The 18511-nt window shown below is 57.0% G+C and overlaps 2 protein-coding genes across 6 annotated transcripts in view; one reads left to right on the top strand and one right to left on the bottom strand.

The window, feature by feature from the left end:
* TXNRD2 (thioredoxin reductase 2) overlaps nucleotides 1–11776 on the bottom strand; it is a 93549-nt gene extending 81773 nt beyond the window's left edge. For 2 of the 5 annotated variants that reach the window (XM_020996426.2, XM_078154466.1), the window contains exons 1-5: nucleotides 11602–11773; nucleotides 5651–5716; nucleotides 4564–4620; nucleotides 3194–3338; nucleotides 2436–2510 (exon numbers count right to left, since the gene is read on the bottom strand). In XM_020996426.2, coding sequence (XP_020852085.1) covers nucleotides 2436–2510; nucleotides 3194–3338; nucleotides 4564–4620; nucleotides 5651–5716; nucleotides 11602–11734 — 476 coding nt within the window. In that variant the 5' untranslated portion in view covers nucleotides 11735–11773. Of the gene's footprint in view, nucleotides 1–2435; nucleotides 2511–3193; nucleotides 3339–4563; nucleotides 4621–5650; nucleotides 5717–8001; nucleotides 8066–11257; nucleotides 11277–11601 lie in introns of those variants that run through there. The other 3 variants (XM_078154467.1, XM_020996428.2, XM_020996429.2) reach the window with 3 other exon arrangements.
* A 517-nt stretch (nucleotides 11777–12293) lies between these two features.
* Nucleotides 12294–18511, top strand: part of COMT (catechol-O-methyltransferase) — a 46034-nt gene continuing 39816 nt past the window's right edge. Inside the window, 1 exon segment of the mRNA XM_020996430.2 lies at nucleotides 12294–12431. The gene's annotated coding sequence lies outside the window, so the exon portion shown is untranslated.

The following is an 18511-nucleotide window of genomic DNA, read 5'->3' on the forward strand; positions in this document are numbered from 1 at the left end:
CAATACAAGGATCTAAGACCTCTCCAAAGGCCTTGTGATGGAAAATGCTGTCCACATCCAAAGAAAGAACCATGGAATTTGAATGCAGATCGAAGCAGACTATTGGCTATTTTTTTCTTCTGTTGAATTTCATTTCCTCTTTCTGGTGGTTCCTCCTATTGGCTCTAATTCTTCTTTACAACATCACTAATGTGAAAACATGTTAATAGGAAAGTATAAGTAGAGCCTATATCAGATTATACGCCGTCTTGGGGAGGGAAGAGGAGAAAATCTGAATCTCATAATCTTATGGAAGTGAATGTTGAAAACTAAAAATAAATAAATAGTTTAATAAAGTATATAAAAATATAAAATAATACCAACATCGGTCGCTTTTACTGCTCACCAAGCTCCATAGAGAAAAGCCAGAATATTTCTATTGTGAAAATAACTTCTCCTGTCCTCAGACTCTGGGGCCACTCTTGTCCTGGCGAAGGGACATTTGACTGGGGAAGGGAGATAACTGAGGAAAGGATGGGAATGGGGCAGGACCCAAGAGGGAGGCCAGTGGAAACCTGCCCCGCTGCAGCAAGGGCTGGCCTGGGAAGCCCAGCCACTCTGGTCAGTCTGGCGCGGGCCTGACTTTGGGGCCTCGCGCTGGCCAGCCTGGGGGCGGACCTTACTCTGTGTTCTCACAGGCCAGTGCCCCAGGTCCAGCCCCTCGGACTCATCCTCCATCCGATCTCAGCTCTCCCTCCTCTCCCACAGCTCTCACATCCACCCGCCCCTCTCCAGCCACCTGCTTCATTGCCTCCCGTCTCCTCCCTAACACCCCACTTCCAGGCTCTCCCCTCCTTAACGCATCCTCCACAGAGCTGCCGGAACCTTCCCAGGCACGCATCTGAATGTCTCACTCCCTGCTCTCCTCAACAATCTTCAGTGGCTCCCTATTTCCCCCAAGATACGATCAATCAGTGCAGCCAATTACCAACCATGTGCCAGAGAATGTGTGAGGCCCTGGGAATGCGAAGAAAGCAGAAAGCCTCCCCCCCCCCCGCCCCCAGCCCAAGGAGCGCACGCTCTAGAGCAAATGGGAAGCAAGTGTGCACAAAACAGCCTGTAAAATGTGAAGCCAGGGGCTGGGGGGGGAGGAAGGGAGGGAGGAAGAGAGGGGAGGGAGGGGGGAAGGAAGGGAGGGAAGGAAACCCAGGAACAGGGGCTGAGATGAAGGTGAAACCACCAGATGGACAAGGGGGCACAAGGAGGCTTCTCTTGCCCCCCTCTCCCCCATCTTCCCTGGGAAGTGGAGCCAAGTAAGGAGCAGAAAGCCAGGTGCTGCTTCAGAGCTGGTGAAGAGGCCTGGCCCACGCCTGGAGAGAAGTCCAACACTCGCGAGCCCTTTCCTGCGGCCACCCCCTGGCCGCAAGGCCTGCAGGAGGCAGCCTGGGCCTGGAGCCAGTGATAACACCACCAGCTCCTGCTCCTGGAGCCGTGAGGTCTGCAGAGTGCCTCACACACACTCTCTAAGCCGAGCCTCACTAATGACTCTGGGATGCAGGTTATCCCCACTCTACAGAGGGGCAGACTGAGGCTGACAGAGGTAAATGACTTGCCCTGGGCCCCACGGGCAGCTGGGTTCCTGCATTCACACAGAGCTTGTCCCCCACCTCTGTTACTCAGAGTTTGCGGGACTTTCCCATGGATTCTGTGGTCCGTGGGGCACAATGACAGAGCCCCATCTCTGAGGCCGATTTCATTCTAGAGCGGTACAGAACAAGTGATTGAAGAATTGGGCGGGGGGGGTTCTGTCCCTTCCCTCCCCTACTTGGGGCTGGGGCAGCTGCGTGAGCCCGGCAAGCCTCGGGTCTTTCACCTGCAACGGACCCCACCTGGGCCACCTTCCAAGGTTCACGGCAAGCGGTGACAAAGCCCGGGAAGCAGCCTGAGGCTGGCACGTAGCAAGCTAAGGAGCTGGGTTCCAGTCCTGCTTTTCAGACTCCCCCAGGACCTTGGCCAAGTCACTTCCCTGCACGTGAGCTATGAGCCAAGTCTAGGACTCCAACCCTGCGTCTGCCACCCCTGTGCACCTGGCATCCGTCCTTGCCTCCCAGCCCAGCTTGGGGGCCAGACAGGGAGAAGCAGCGAGCTCCCCTCCACAGGGCTGGGAACCCAAGGCCTGGCCTGGACTCTAGCCTACAGGATGAGAGGAGGGAGAGGGTGGCCAGAGAGGCACAGAGCCGGGAGGTTTCCTGGCAGCCGCAGAGCAGAAAAAAACAAGTGCGTGCACACATGCGTGCGCACGTCTACACACGTGTGTGTGTGTGTGTGCACGTGCGTTCTTGCACACGTGGCGGTTCACATGGGACGACACAGGCCTGTGCAGGACACGCTGGCTGTCTTCCCTCCCCAGGCCCACGCCTCCACGCCCACGCACCCAGACGTGGGCGCACGCCTACCGCTCTTGCAGCTGCACCCGGTGGCCCCAGTTCAGTGACTTGATGTGGTTTTGAACCGCCGTGGCCATCTGCTGCCTGGTGGAGAAGGGAAAGGAGACGGGTCCAGCAGTGCCAATCAATCAGCATTTATTAAGTGCCTACTGTGTGCTACGGGCCACTGGCCTGCAGCGCAGGACTGCCTCTAAGGTGATGGGTCACACCCCGGAGCTTCCCCCCCAGTCTGCCTCTAAGGGCCAAGCAGAGTCCCCTTGCGGGGTCACGAACATGTCACCCACAGACCCACAAGCCGGAGGTGCAGATGGTACACGCAGGGGCCTCTGCAGCCGGGTGTTGCTGGGGAAAGTCCGAGGCTGCTGTTCTGTCCCAAGAAAAATGGGCTGCGTTCCTCAGCTCTGAGCCCCGCTGAATCCCCGCTGGCCCAGCAGTGCTAATGAGTGTCAGACACCCCCAGAGCTTGGGTCTGCACCCAAGAGCGTTCTGTGGCCATGTGGGCCCAGGACCCTCCAGCCTACCTCGTGAAACCACATGGCTGTTCACACGTGCCACGGACAATTAAGCTGCCCTGTTTGTTGATCCCCCCAGCAGCTCTCGCAGCTGCATAAAATCAAACTCTCTCTCAATGACCAGAGGGGGCTTGGGGAAGGCTGGAGCCAGAGGGCCCTGGGCGGACGCCACCCTGCAGGGGTGAGACCCCGTGAAGCCCACGTCCAGGAGCGTGGGCGGGTGGCAGCAGAGAGGAAGCCTCCTCCGGCCCTTACCAGTTATGTGGTGCCGAGGGGGCCACGTCCCAGCCATAGTGGTGGGCATCCTCGAGGGCGCCTCCCAGAAGAGCCGCCTGATGCATGAGCTTCTTGGGGATGCAGCCCACGTTCACACATGTGCCCCCCAGGCCCCAGCTGGTGCCTGCAAGTGAAGAGGCAAAATCCTCCTTATTACTGTTATTATGGCACAGAGACAGGCCTGAAAACTCCAACCCTCATTTCCACCCTATGGCATCTGTCAATCTCCCTGCCCTTCGATGATGGAGACGGTCTCAGCATGTAGAGACAACGTGGTGCTCTCCACCATGACTCCCTGAGGCCCCTGCCATGCTCTGCCCCTCCACAGGGGCTCTTTGCAGGTGAGCCGCACTTGGGACAACCGGACCGTTCCCAATGACGTCTCAAATGGTGCAGCATGAATTCACCATCATGCCTACTGCATGCAGCAAGCACTCTGTGAGGAGCAGGGAAAGAGGACGCTCCCACCACTCGTGTCCCTGCCCACGCGGGACCCAGAGATCCAATCACGGATGGCTCATGAGGATCTGACATTATGGGACCATGGGAGAGAGGCGGAAAGGAAAGGAGGGCCCCAGTGGAGGGGAGCAGCGAGCAGCAGACACTTCGAGGGCCAGCAGGAAGTCGGGCACAGGAAACAGGCCAGCCCAGGGCCCAGGGGCGCAGACATGGCGGGCTGCCAGTCTGGAGGGCCTCGACGCTCCAGGGTGGCCATGGGGAGTCTGAGGTTCTGGAGCACAGGAGGCCCACGACCAGACCCACCTGGCAGCCAGGAGGCTTCGGGGACTTGTGTTTGAGGTTTCAGATGAAAAGGAATTTAAACCACGTGGGAGCTCTGTGTCCTTTCTAGACCGTTCCCATCACGAAAGGACAAGAAAAATGACCAGTGCCACAACGCGGCATTTGTAGGGATTCTTCCTTGTCAGCCATCTGAGTCCCTCCCCTGAGCAGGAGCGCCTCCTTTCCAACAGGCCCAGGCTGCATGCACCCACGCACCTCACTGGAGGTCTAACGTCAAGCTGAAGGCCTCCCTGCTACACCTGCCCTTCCTGTGCCAGGCCTGGCTACCCTCACATCCCCTCTGCCCCCACTACATCCGGCCTGGTGCGAGCCCTTATTACCCAAGCCAGACTACTGCCCCGGCTTCCAACCTGGCCCCCCATCAGTGGGAAGTTCCCCACTCCCTGCCTGGCGGAACCACAGGCAACCCCGAAAGGGGAGAGAAAGCCTGGTGTGGGTGCAGGACAGAATCCAGGGCCTCTGTGCTCTGGCGGCTGCTCTGAAGGAAGCTGCCATCTCCCTTAGCACTGAGACCTTTACAAGGCAGACGGCAGCGGGCTCGCTCTTACCTCTGGGAGAAGGAACCACGTAGTCCATGATAGCCACCTTCTTTCCAAAGTCGGCAGCTTTGAAGTTTGAGAGAAAGAGAGGAGAAAGAAGGAGGGAGGGAGGAAAAGAGGAGAGAGGAGAGAGAGAGAAGAGAGAAGAGACAGAGGGAGGGAGGGAGAGAGAGAAAAGAGGGATGGAGAGAGGGAGGGAAGGAGGGCAAAGAGGAGAGGAAAGAAGGGAGAGGAGGGAAAGAGGAAAGGAGGGAAGGAAGGAGTGAGGGGAGGGAGGAGAGAGAGGGAAAGAGAGAGGGGGGAGAAAACAGAGGTGCAAAGTGTTTACTTCAATATCAGGGAAGGGCAAAGCATGACCCCTACTTCTCAGGGAGGGAGTTTCCAGGTTCCCCAGCTCCACCCCCAACATGCCAGATGCCAACCGCAGGCATAGAGGGGCATGGCTAAAGAAGCCAGGTTATTTTAGTGCTGCAATATGCTTGATGCCCCTGTCCTGATAGGGCCAGAAGGAAAACTTGGCGAGGCCCCTGATCCATCCCAGCATCCTCTCTGCTAAGTCCTGTGTGCTGCAGAACAGTACAGCTGGGAGGTCACGCCTGCAGGGGACATTCCCTGACCCCTTTTCTGCCCACTGCAGGCATCCATGCCCGCCCTCCTCTCCATCTCCCACAGCCAGCATATCCAGGGCTTCAACATCTCAAGGAACTCTGGCTTGGTCAGTGGGCATGCCCTCACCAGCACAGATTGGTCCCTGAGAGCTGCTGACTGGGGTGGGAGCTCAGTGGGGCCAGAGAGTGTGAGCTTGGTCCAGGGCCCTGGCACAGTCTCCAGACTACAGTGAGGCATTGGTACTGGTGGCCCTTAGCCCAGGGCAGAGCTCACCAGGCCTGGCAGGTGCCTCTGGCTCATGAAGCCCGCCCCCTCCCCTGGATGAGGGCTCAGCTCTGGAGCACAGGCAGGGGCCCAGTGCTTGGCACGGTGCCCATCTGGCATCCGGTCACTAAGGGCTTAGTCTTCATTCATTCATTCCCATATCAATCTAACAGGTGGATGACACTGGGCACAGGGTGGGCGCCTCCTCCCCCACCCGACATACCTTCTTTGGCGCAGGCCAGGCCACCAGAGCCCCCGCCGATCACCAGCAGATCATACTCGTTGCCACCTACAAAAGGAATAGACCCATTTTAATGATCTGGAGAAAGGGCTGGGCACTCAGAGGCCAGCCCGGGGCACAGGCCTTGAAAGGGGCCAGCTGATTTATAAAAAGAGCAAGACCCGTCGGGTCCCTTGGCCTTCACTCGCACAGAGCGGGCCACAGGGTCCCTGGAAACGGGTTCTGCTTGCCCCCGTGGCAGTTCCCGGGCAGTGGCCTTTGGTGACCTCGGGCCCGTGAGTGAGCACTCACACACCTTGTCCGCGGTCTCCCTTTTCAGGTTCTATCACGTTCTGGCTCCGCCTGCTTCTAGCCCAGCAGATGCACTCGTGCCTGAAGACACCTCGGCCTCGAGGCCCGGCTCTGGAGGTCGGCAGGTAGCCCAAGATCGTGCCTGCTTGCCTCCTCAGTGACCTCCCTATCCTCAATTCATCCTCCACAAGCTACGACGGCCCCAGGCTAACCAGGCCCCTCTCCTTCTAGAAGCCACAGGGGCTCCCCGTAGCCTTGAGGGCGGAGGCTGGCTGCTGCCAATGTCGCCCCTGCCTCTTTCTTCCTATTTCGCATTTCTCCAACCCAATGGACTGTTTCCCATATGTTATAGCCCATTTCCCATCTCCACGCCTTTGCTTAGGCTGGGCCTCCTACCTGAATGCCCTCCTTTCTCAATTCTACCTCCTGAATTCCTGAGCTCCCTTCAAGGGCCCCTCCAAGGTCCTCCTCTGATTCCTGCTTTGGTTGGAGCTCCACAGGGGGCATCTGAGGGGTACAGACATGGGCAGCGCCCAAGGAATACACAGGGGGCATCTGAGGGGCACAGATGTGGGCAGCGCCCAAGGAATACACAGAGGGCATCTGAGGGGTACAGATGTGGGCAGCGCCCAAGGAATACACAGGGGGCATCTGAGAGGCACAGGCGTGGGCAGCGCCCGAGGAAGACAAGGGGGGATGGTGGGATACAGATGTGGGCAGCACCCAAGGAAGACTAGGGGACATCTGAGGGGCACAGACATGGGCAGCACCCAAGGAATACACAGGGGGCATCTGAGGGGCACAGACATGGGTAGCACCCAAGGAATACACAGGGGGCATCTGAGGGGTACAGATGTGGGCAGTGCCCAAGGAATACACAGGGGGCATCTGAGGGGGCCAATTCCCAGAGTCTGCCCCCAGCAGGAGAATGAGAGTTATGTGGAGAAATCCAATTTCCGTTTGAGTCAATATGTATTCCTTGGGCGCTGCCCATGCCTGTGCCCCTCAGATGCCCCCTAGTCTTCCTTGGGTGCTGCCCACATCTGTATCCCACCATCCCCCCTTGTCTTCCTCGGGCGCTGCCCACGCCTGTGCCCCTCAGATGCCCCCTTGTCTTCCTTGGGTGCGGCCCGTGCCCGTGCCCCTCAGATGCTCCTGCCTCTGTCTCGGGTGCTGCCCACGTCCACGCCCTTCACACGCAGGATCTGATAGGATGGGGGGTTCTCACCAGCCCTACCCCCCCTCACACCATGAGCTCATGTCCAAAGGGCCAATGGGAAAGATGTCAATTCCCTTCCATTCTAGAACCCCAAGAGCGGTCTCTGACGAGCCTTGGCTATGCGGAGCATATGTGGTTACTGTTCGGCTCCCCAAAGAACAGTGCTGGTACAAAGGTCTTTATAAAAAGTCACAGACCCACAGGGATCGGAAAAGCTCCACGGCGTAGAGGTGCCTATGCAGACAAGTACCAACCTTGCCCTCATGAAGCAGCCAGGATTAATCATGCCCAGTCTGGGTCCCTCCCTGTGCTGGGCCTTGACCTTGGCCTTGCTTCCAAGCCCGGGCCTGTGGCCTGGCTCGGCCGTCCCCGGGTCACCCCACCCACCCTGCCTCGTGCAGTCCTGCTCCCCTTGGGCCATGCTGGGCACTGGTGGGGGGCACCCCCAAGGCCATGCCGGCCCAGATCCATCAGCATTTTTCAGTGATGCAGACACTATCTCCAGTGGCTCTGGGTCGCAAGGGCAGAGGACAATGTCCTACCCAACCTGCCTCCCTCCTGCCCCCCAGAGGCTTGGTTCGGGTTTAACCAATTCTGTTCTGTGAAGTCTGGATTCAGTCAAAGGGCCGCACTTGAGGACCTAGAGGGCCACATGTGGCCTCGAGGCCACAGGCTCCTCACCCCCGTAACATTACACAAAGCTAAAGTCTAAAATCACCCAAGCCAGTTCAGTTACAATAAACTGGGAGGACAGTCACCCCGACACCAGAGCCAGGGAGAGATGTCGCCGTTCAGGCCCATTTGCAGCCCTGAGCTGACTGACCTGCCATTCCGGAGGCTCCTTCCAGCTCTGTTCTCGGGGCTCTCTGGGAGCTCCAAGGAGCTGCCTGGGAGGGTAGATAAACAGCCCCGCCCCAGGTTAATCAGTCAGGGACCAGAACAGGGCTGGCCGGCCCTTACACCCTGAGACCTCACTTAGATATACACTGGCTGCTACTTGGAAGGGTTTCTTTTCTCCAAATGTAGAGAGGAAAAAAATCACACGCCCTATTTTGACACCATCCCTCTCATCAGAATCTCCATGCTGGAAGGGCCATGGGGGCAGGCAGCCTCTGTGGGAGAGCTCTCACCTTCTGTCCAAAGGTCCTTCTCACCCAAGTCTAACCCGGCCTCCCCCCAGCTCTTCCTGTCTGACAGAGCTGTTCTCCTCCAGCAAAATGGGCCCCCTCCCTCCGCCGATCCTCTGACAGCACGCTCTGGGGGCCCCCTCCCTCTGCCGATCCTCTGACAGCACGCTCTGGGGGCCTGCTGGCCCGCTGCCCCTTCCTCAAGAACCTTCTCCAGTGGCTCTGGGTCGCAAGGGCAGAGGACAATGTCTTATCCAACCTGCCTCCCTCCTGCCCCCCAGAGGCTTGGTTCGGGTTTAACCAATTCTGTTCTGTGAAGTCTGGATTCAGTCAAAGGGCCACACTTGAGAACCTAGAGGGCCACGTGCGGCCTCGAGGCCGCAGGCTCCTCACCCCCGTAACATTACACAAAGGTTCAAGAGCCCCCTACTGCCCTCCTAGAACGCCCTGGGAACCCCCCATCTGGCTGCCCTCTCTGCCTTTGCATGTGACCTGTGCACCCACCCCTCTCTCAGCTCATCAGACCCTGTGTTTTCTTCAGACTCTGCTCCCAGGAAAGCTTCTCCCGATGCCTCCCAGAACGGGGTTCCTGCCAGGGGCCCGCCACAGGAAGATTTCAGGGAGCCCAGGAACAAGACAGAGTTATTTCCATTAACCTCAGGCTGGATTTGAGCATTTCCTTCGGGTATGAACATAGGCGGTTACCATTATAGTGGGAAGGGGCCCCTGGGCGTCAGCGGCCAGCCCAAGGGCTCTGGGACACAGTCACCAGCGGACAGATGCCCCCACAATTAAGGGATTGCAGTAAAGTCTTATTCCCTCCCCCAACTCACCCATCTCCACTCCCAACTCTTCCTCACTTGCCTCCTAGCCGTTCAAACATGCCACTTCCTCTCCCACCTCCACGCCTTTGCACTGGCTGTGCCCCCTGCCGGGAACGCTCTCCCTCCACATTTCTACCCCTGGCTTCCCTGGCTTCCTCTGAAGCCCAGCTTCAATCTCACTTTCTACAGGAATGGAATGGAATAAACATTTATGAAGTGCCTACTCCGCGCTAGGGGAGTGGCTGAGAGCTTAATAGGAACAAGTCGACCCGCTGGCCTCCCCTTGTTGTTTCCCTCATTAGACTGGGAGCTCCTCCAGGGCAGGGCCTGGTAAACAGTAGGTGCTCAGTAAGTGCTGGCTGGCTGGCTGGCTGCTGTGGGGCACAAGGAGGAGGAGGGGGCCTGAAGCGGCATGGAATTCCCCAGGTCTGCAGGCAGAGGTACGTGGGCACAGGGCCTGGACCTGCGCCTCTGAGGCCAGCAGAGGCTGCTCCAGGGGGAGAGGCTCTGGGGAGCGGTCACTATGTCCCCCCCCAGGCTTATCCAGGCCAGAGAGAGGAGGGCCTCGAGACACCCCTGCGTTGCGTTCTCTGGCACAGACTGAACCCTGCCACGTGACGGACCCCCAAACTGCCGCTTGGGGTGTGCTCGGGGGAGGGGGCCCTCGGCATCCTCAACAGCGCCTGGCTCCACGGGGTCAGAAGGCTCCCTTTAAATCAGTGGAGGGGGGTGGGGGAACAGTGTCTTGGCCTGACACATTCTAAAGGGCAGAATGTAAAGCACAGGCCGCCTCTGCTGTCCTAGTGAAGGTCAAACAAGGAAAAAGAACTCGCTAGTCTGGCTTGGGAAATACCTGCCCCCCAGGTGCACCTGCTCCTTCCCCCCAGGTCACCTGCCCCCCCCACCTCACACACCTACCACTCCCAGGTGTACCTGCCCCCCAGGTCACCTGCCCCCTCCCCACACACACCTACCACTCCCAGGTGTACCTGCCCCCCACCCCAGGCACACTTGCCCTGCAGGTGCACCTGCTTCTCCAGGAACGTCTGCTCCCCCCCCCCCAGGAGAACCTGCCCCTGAGCTTCCTGGAGGCCCAGGGTAAATAGCTTGTCCAGGGCCCTACAGCCAGTTCCCACAAGAGCAGACTTGAACTCAGGTCTCCCAATTCTAGGTTGCCCTCTCTCCCCTCTGGAGGCTGCTCTCAGACTCTGCCAGGTGGCTCTTTAATTCGTCTGGCTCTATTAAGTGCCTACTGCATGCAGGCACTACTTTAGCAGCTGTGAATTCACATCTAGCCTCAGATACTTCCAAGCTGAGTGACCCTGGGCAAGTCAGTTAACCCTGACTGCCTCAGTTTCCTCATCTGTAAAATGAGCTGGAGAAGGAAACAGCAAACCACTCCAGGATCTTTGCCAATAAAACCCTGGATGGGGTCACGAGGAGGCAGACACGACTGAAATGACCGCACAACAACAGGCACCCAGCGCCCTGCCGAAGCCAGGAGGCACAGGAAGCCCCCCTCCCCCCAGGGGCTCGGTGAAAAGGGGGAGGCAAAGGAGAAGCAGCCCACAGACAGGATCAACAGGAAAGGATGAGAGGGGAGGGGGAGGGGCCGGGGCCTTCAGCAGGGAAGCCTCCATGTGGTGTGCACCCAGGACTCTAGGGAGAGGTAAGGGCTGGACATGCCCAACGTCCGGGAATCCTCTGCAGAGAAATCATCAGCTGACAGATCTTCAGCCGGAAAGGACTTAAAGAGACCAAGTGGCTCATTTTACAGGTGGGGAAACTGAGACCCAGGGACCCTTCCAGTGCTCTAGAAACAGTCTGTTATGATTTGTAAGGTGCAATAGAAACATGGGCTATTATTACTGGGTAGCAATAGCCTAGCGATGGAGGGCTGGCCCCCATCCTGAGTCAAGACCTGAGTTCAAGTCACACCCTGGACCCCTGCTGGCTGTGTGGCCCTGGGTAAGTGCCCAGTAGGTGCAGATCTGAATGGGTGGATGGAATTCCCCGAACCAGTGAGACCACAGGTCTGGCTCCTAGCCTTGCACACAGTAAGCGCTTAATAAATGTCTGCTGGCCTGACTGCTTATCAGGCACAGACGCTGGTCTTCGGAGTTCTCACCTATAAAAGCATCACGGCTCCAGGTGAGGATTAAATGAAAACCCAAAGCGATCAATAAATGCTCATCCTCTACATCATCTGATTAAGCTGGACTAGCAGCTCCTGGAGGACGGCGGCCTAGTATACAACAAGCGCTCAATATGTGCTTAGCCCGAGCAGGGGGCCATCAGAGACAGAGGAGAGCTAGGCCAGGATAGCCCCGGAGCGGCTAGCAGGGGGCGCGCGTCTCCAGGGTCCGCCCACGTCCCGCCCCCTGGAGCTGACGTCACCATTCCCAGCAGCAAGCCTTGGACTCCCAAGCCGTGACCCTGACCCGGCCCGGCCGAAGCTGAGCCGGCTCCTACCTGGCAGGCCCCGGGCGGTGCAGACAGGCCTGCAGGGAGCCCGAGAGCCTGGAGCTCGCCACCGGAAGAGACGTCTCCAAGAGCGGCGCGACGCCGCAGACGCCGCGGCCAACGCCACCGCCGGAGCCACCATCGTGCCCCGCGTGCCCGTAATGAACCTCGCCCCCTAGCCCAATCACCGCCCTCCGGCGGGCCCCGTCCTCCAGCGTGCGCCCCGCCTCCTCCCGCTCGCCCACCCAATCGCCGCACTCCGTCCCGTGTCCCCGCGCTACCCGTCTCCAATCGCCACGCTTCGCCCCTCCTCCTGGCGATCCCGGTACCCAATCGCCGTTCTTGTCCCAGTCCCTCCTCCCTAGAGCATCCACTACCTTATTCTGATCAGCCACAGTCAGACACACAGTACCTTGATGCCTATATAGTGATGTCATGTCCTCTTCGAGAAGGACGGACGACACCAACCGACCAACCAACCAAGTACCTCACCGCACTTCGCCCCACCCACTCGAGTGTCCCACCTCCCCGCGCTCCTCTGCGCCGACCTCCCACCTGACGTGTGCGCGCGCGGTGATCTCAGTACCCAATCACCACAAGCTGCCCTTCTAGGCCACGCCCACACGCGCGCGCCCCGCCACAATCCCTGCCCCCATCGCCCAGTCCCTCGCGGGCCCGCGCCCCTCGCCCCGCCCCCACGTGGCCGCGCTCCGGGCCCCACCCCGCCTGTGCCTCTGGGTGAAAAACCTGCTGCCTCCGCTGCTTCTGTCTGCGTGGGAGAGAGCCGGAGAGATCGAGAGAGAGCGCGAGCGAGCCCCGCCTGCCTAGCCCACGCTGCTGTGAGTAGGGCGCGCGTGGGGGCGAGGGGCCGCGGGGCGCGTGCGGGAGGGGCTGGTGGGGGGGGCCACGTCCCGAGGTCAGAGCGAGCCTCAGGTAATTGACTTGGCTGTAATTGACACATAGAGGATAGGGCGCGGCGTGGGCTTTGTGGGGGTGAAGGAGGGGAGGGGACTGCGACCCTCGGTGAAGGGGTCCCCGCGTGGGGTGGCCGTGGGTCCTCTGTGGACCAGAGCCCCCGTGGAGAGGGCAGCGCACGGCCCCTGGTTCATAAACTTGGGGTTCTAGACCTGGAGGGGACATCTCAGGTCCTCTGGTCCAAGGCCCCTAGTTTCCAGATGGGGAAACTGAGGCCCAGGGAGGGGAAGAGATTTGCTCAAAGTCCCAGAGCCTGCCTTCGGAGGAGGCAGCACCGTGCCAAGCATTCTCCAGCGGGGCAGAGAGGGAGGGTAGCCAGGATGCCGAGGGAGGCCATCCTGGGGGGGTTGTCAGTGGTCTGGGGTGGGGCAGATCACAGGCATCTGTTTTTATTAATTTTTATTTTTTTAATATAAATTTGTTTATTTTTAGTTTTCAACATTCACTTCCACAAGATTTTGAGTTCCAAATTTTCACCGCATCTCGCCCCTCCCCCCACCCCAAGACGGCATGCATTCTGAATGTCCCTTCCCCTAGTCTGTCCTCTCTTCTGTCTCTCCCCCTCTTCTCTTATCCCCTTCCCCTTCTGTTTTCCTGTAGGGCGGGATAGACTTTTGTACCCCATTTCCTGTATTTCTTAGTTTCCAGTTGCATGATCACAGGCATCTTTAGGTGCAGAGGGGGAGGTGGGTGACCACCCTGCCGTGTGTCTGGGAGGGCTCCGTTTCGAGGCCAGAGCCCCGAAGCACCCTGTGTTATGAGTGGGGACACGGAGGTCTGCTCATATCCTCCTCCCCTGGCTTCCACTGCTGCCCCCAGTGAGTGTCGCTGGTGTGGGCTGAGGGGCAGTGGTTTCAACGTCATTAAAAGGCATTTATTAGGTACTTCCAGGAGAGGAACAGTGTGGGAGGGGCTGGAGAAAGTTTGAGGGTCACAAACACAGCTTTGAAACTCCTTAGGAGTTTCCAGTGATGGAGGAGAGGCAAGGGGGAGGTAGGAGGAAAAACAGCCCACAGGACCAAAATAGTACAGACTGTCTTGCACAGGTCTGGTGCCTTGGTCAAATAAGGGCCTTGAACAGATGGTGTCTTCAGGCCTCAGGCAGATTGAAAGGCATTTGGGGTCAAGGGAGGGACATGATGGTGGGATTGGGAGGGAGATTGGGAAGAGTACCTATTGCTCTCCCCGGTGACCTAGTTCAAGTCTTAAAAGCCCTGTATGTGGAGTCGGGACTTTGAATTCTGGCTCACTTACCATGTGTATAGACTGTGGAGAGCACCAGACTTAGCATCCAGGAGACCCGAGTTTGAATCCTGCTTCCCATCCTAGTCATTGGAACTCTCCCAGCCTCAGTATCCTCATCTGTACAAAGAGGCTGATAATGATGGCACCCGGCGACACATTTGGCTGTGAGGATGAAAGGAGAGATCGTGTCAGGTACTTCACAGGCCTTTGAGGGCCGAGAAATGCCTGCTGTTTTTGCTCTTTGTTCAACCTTGACAAGTTACGGCACAACTCTCTGGCCTCAGTTTGCTCCTGCTGAGGAAAGAGGGGATCTGACTCCAAGGTCTTGGGACGGTAGGTCTGGTGGACCCTGTGTAGGCCAAGCCCCTTGTGTTAGAGAAGCTGAGGCCGGAGAAGTAAAGCGACTCGCCCATGATCATCCAGATAGTAAATGTCAGAGTCAGGATTCAAAGAGAGCCAGTCAGTAAACATTTATTAAGCACCAAGTGTGTGCTGGAAACTGTGCTAAGCCCAGGCCCAGGGGTGTCAAAGCTGTTGTTCTTTGTGCTCCAGATGGACTCAGGAAGGCGCTTGGTCTCGGTTTGCTGTGTGATTGGAGACTGCTGTGGGGGTTTAATAATGGAGAGCTGAAGGAGGCATGGCTCAGATGGGGAGGAAAGCAGTATGGCTGTGGAATTCCCTTCTCTTTAAAGGGTGGGAAGCCTCCACCATTGTGGAGGCTTAGAGGTGACTAAAAATGGAAAGGACCTCTTTAAGAGTCAGCTAATAGGCATTTATTATGCACCTGCTGAGGGCCACACACTCTCCTAAGGGGCACAAAAGCAAAATAATAACAAGAAAAGAAAACCAGGAAGTCCAGAGGCCCCAGGTCCCAGGTTAAAGGTCTCTGCTCTGAGAGCCCTTCCCACTCTGAAAGACTTGTTAAGGATACTTAAGATTTGGGGGCCGATGCGTGAGGGCCCTGGGACAAGGGCCTGGAAAGTCTAGTCTGATAGCCCTGGAGGCAGAAGACCAGTTCTGTCTGGCTCTCCCCCAGTGGCTCCCAATCTTTCTCACTTTCCTGGCCCTCTAACTAGGGAGCTGCAGCATGCATATTGACTCTCCCTCAGCCGTCTTAACCACCCAGTTTGTCAGCCCACTCACTCCTCCTGACCCGTCCTCTGCACTACCTCAGCTGCACACCAAGATGGCACACCTTTGCTCTTGCCACCGCCCACAAATGCGCTGCCTCCAGGGTGAGGAACTCTGAAATTCTCCTCTCTGACCACAGTCTGTTATCTTTCTGCCTCGCGAGAGGCCTTGGGGCCCCAAGCCCTGTTCTTGGTCTCCCAGGTGGCCTCCAGTCCCTCGCCCCCTCGGTTCTCTCCGGGCCGTCACCCCTGCCCTGGCCACCATCTCCTCCCTTCCCCACCTCGACTGCTTGGTGGGCCGGCTCAACTCCTCTCTGTCCTCCTCTCTCAAGCTTGTTCTTTTGACTTGTTCAGCCGTTTTCAGTTGTGTCCAACTCTTCACCATCCCATGTGGGGTTTTCTTGGCAAGGACGCTGGACTGCTCTGCCATTTCCTTCTCCACCTCCTTTTGCAGATGAGGAACTGAGACAAACAGGATGAAGTGACTTGTCCAGGGTCACATAGCTATTCAGGGCAGATTTGAACTCGGGTCTTCCTGACTCCACTGCACCACCTCAGTACCCTGTTTCTCTGTTACAGGGTCCTTTCAGACCTTCTTTCGCCTTCCCTCTCCCCCTCCGTATCCTTTGATCCAGGTTGTTCCTGGAACAAGACGCTGGGTGGTTTCCCTGGGTGTCCCTCCTGCCAAGAATCCTCTTCTGTCCTCATCTCCACCTCCTGGCTTCCTTTCCTTAACCAGACCCCGCCTTCTGCAGGCCTTCATCCGTCCCCTGCCTGTAGCTTGCTCGTACAAGGTTATTTACAAGTTGGCCCCCCATAACTATCCTTTGCGTTTCTTTGTATCTCCGGCACTTAACATGATGTACCTGGTGCTTCATAAATGTTTGTTGACTGACTGGCTGATCTTGGGCTAAGCCCTTTGCCTGGCTGGATTGCTATTTGTAATCTGGGGGTCGTCACCCCAGACTCTGTGGGGACAGGAACTTGAGTGTTCAGTGCTGAACGACAGAGCATCTGGTGCTTATTGGTGAGAGTTCTGTAAGGTGGGGTCTCTGAGGGCTGAGGTCGCCTGTGTGTCTTTATGGCACAGCTTTCTCACGATTGAGAAACTTCTCTTTTTATAGTTTGTTCATTTTCTTCCTCCCCTGGATCTGCGAGCTGGCCCTGGGCAGAATTGGGAACTGGCTGAGTCATGTCTGCCTGCCTGCCTGCCTGCCTCTCCCCTGGGCGAGGCAGCTTGGAGAAGGCTGCTTTACGGGCAGCCTTGGAGCCCTGGGAGGCAGTGGTGGGAGGTGGAGGGCAGTGAAGGTTATCCCTCTACCCAGCCAGCCCCCTTACTCCCTCTTCACAGAGTCATCTGGGAGGGACCCCAGAGTCCACCTGAGAAAGTGAGGCGGCTGACGGGACAGAGTAGTGAATGCCCATTGACACATTCATCAGCAGATCACTGGCATTAAAGACATGCACCTTTGTTTCTGGGAGACTGTTCCCAGGCTCTCCTCTCAGACAAGGGGGGGTGAGGATGATGGCTAGAGAGAAGATGATGTCAAGGGAGGAGAGGTGTGGAGGCCTGGACCCTGGCAGGAGAAGGAAAACAGCCTGTCAGATCAGAGGGACCAGGGCTGCATACCCAAGACACTCCCTCTGCTTGCAGGCAGGGAAACTGAGGCAGAGAGGTACGGTTGACGGTTGGCCATCAATCAGCAAATAATCATTATGTGCCAGGCACTGTGCCTTGCTGTGCGGATGCAGTAGTGAAATACAGTGAAAGGAACAGTCCCTGCTTGCAGGTAGGTCACATGCTAGTGGAGAGGCAGAATAAACATAAAACAAAAGACAGGGTAGCTTGGGGAGCTAGTGAAGAAAGCTGCCACATGGTGCCCAGACTGCTCTCTGCCCCCCGGCCCCAGGTGGGCATGGCAGAGCTGGGTCAGGAAGGCAACTCAGCCTTAGATCCACCTTGTGTCACCCCCAGTGGATTGGCCTTGCTTCGAGAGAGCACAGGACCAAGAGGCAGTGACACCTGAGTTTGGGTCCTGCCACAGACACTTCTACTGTGTGACCCTGGCCAAGTCACTTAACCCCCTCTGTGCCTCACTTTCCTCATCTGTAAAATGGGAGTCATTCTAGTCAGAAGAGGTCACATTTGTAAAGTGCTTTGAAAACCTTAAAGCACTCTAGAAATCTCATTGTTATTATTATTAATTATCATTATGAGAAAAAAAATCACCTGAGCCTCTTTCCCCCTATGGGCTTTGACCTCTGACCGCTCTTGGGGGCAAGGCAGCATGTTTCTCTGGCCTGGCCCCACTTCCTCTGTCTCGAGTTCCCAGGAGTGCCCCAGACCACACCCTCCCCCAGCTTGAACTCTTCTCTCTCCAGACCTTCTCTCTTGACTTCCGTAGCCTCTAGGCCCTGTTTGAGCGAGGCTAGTTAGTCCCTGCATCCTGTGATAAGCAGACTGAGAGAGTGCAGGTGTTTAAAGCAGAGGGAGAGAGGGAACTCAGAGGGCATCTAGGCATACCCCCTCCCATTTTACAGATAGAGAAAACTGAGGCCGGGCAGCAAGGATGGAGGACGAGGAGGCATCTCTGTTGGTTCCTTTAGGGGAAGGGTTGTGTTGTGAAAAACATGTTCAAAGCATACTATTTGCTATGTTTTTTCTTCTGTTTTGTTTTGTTTTCTCTTTCTTGTGGTTCCTCCTATTACAACATCACTAATGAAAACATGTTCAATGGGAATGTAAATGTAGAGCCTATATCAGATTGCGCGCCATCTTGGGGAGGGAGGTGGGAAAGGAAGGGGAGAAAAATTTAAAACTCAAAAGCATATGGAAGTGATTGTTGATAAATCAAAATAAATTTTTAAAAAAGCATGTGAAGCTTGGACTTGGGGAGTCAGAAGATCTGGGTTTAAGTCTTGTCCCTACTTGACTCTGAGTTGGCCTCAGTTTCCTCTCCGTAGCATTAGAGGCCTAGACAACCTGGGTGATCCCTGGTTCTCTCCAGCTATGAATCCCATAGGTTCACACTTGTGTGATTCCTCCCATCTTAGCAGCCCTGCCCTTGACTCCTTGAAGGCTCATGGGTCTAAAGAATTCCTACCCTGACTTCAGCCACCTTGGAGAGCTCCTCTTCCCAACTCCTTCCCAGGAGAAAGTGGACACCTAGGAGAGATCAGGCAGACACCTAGGAGAGATCAGGCACCGACAGAGCCGGGCGGATTGGACTCATTCCCAGCCAGGTGCACTCTGTCCTGACCCATCCCACCTAGCCCTGTCTGCTCCCTCATTGTTTGGGTCATATGTAAGTCTTCTGCTCCAGGCTGGTCCAGCAGAGACCCCCAGGACCACCAGAACATCGCAGATGCTTCATCTTCCTGTTCACAGGGTTGTTGGGGCAAGGGGAGCGCTTGGGAAGCCTTGAAACGCTGGAGAAAGACACTCGAATGACTATTTTTAATGACTTACATAATCTAGAGTTGGAAGGGACAAACCTTAGCAGCCGTCTGGTCCGACCCATCCCAGAAAGGACTCCCCGTGGCTTTGAGACCTCCAGGGATGGGGAGCT

This window comes from Phascolarctos cinereus, unplaced genomic scaffold (genome assembly GCF_003287225.1).
Source record: "Phascolarctos cinereus isolate Bilbo 61053 unplaced genomic scaffold, phaCin_HiC Scaffold_4;HRSCAF=312, whole genome shotgun sequence".
NCBI lineage: Eukaryota > Metazoa > Chordata > Mammalia > Diprotodontia > Phascolarctidae > Phascolarctos > Phascolarctos cinereus.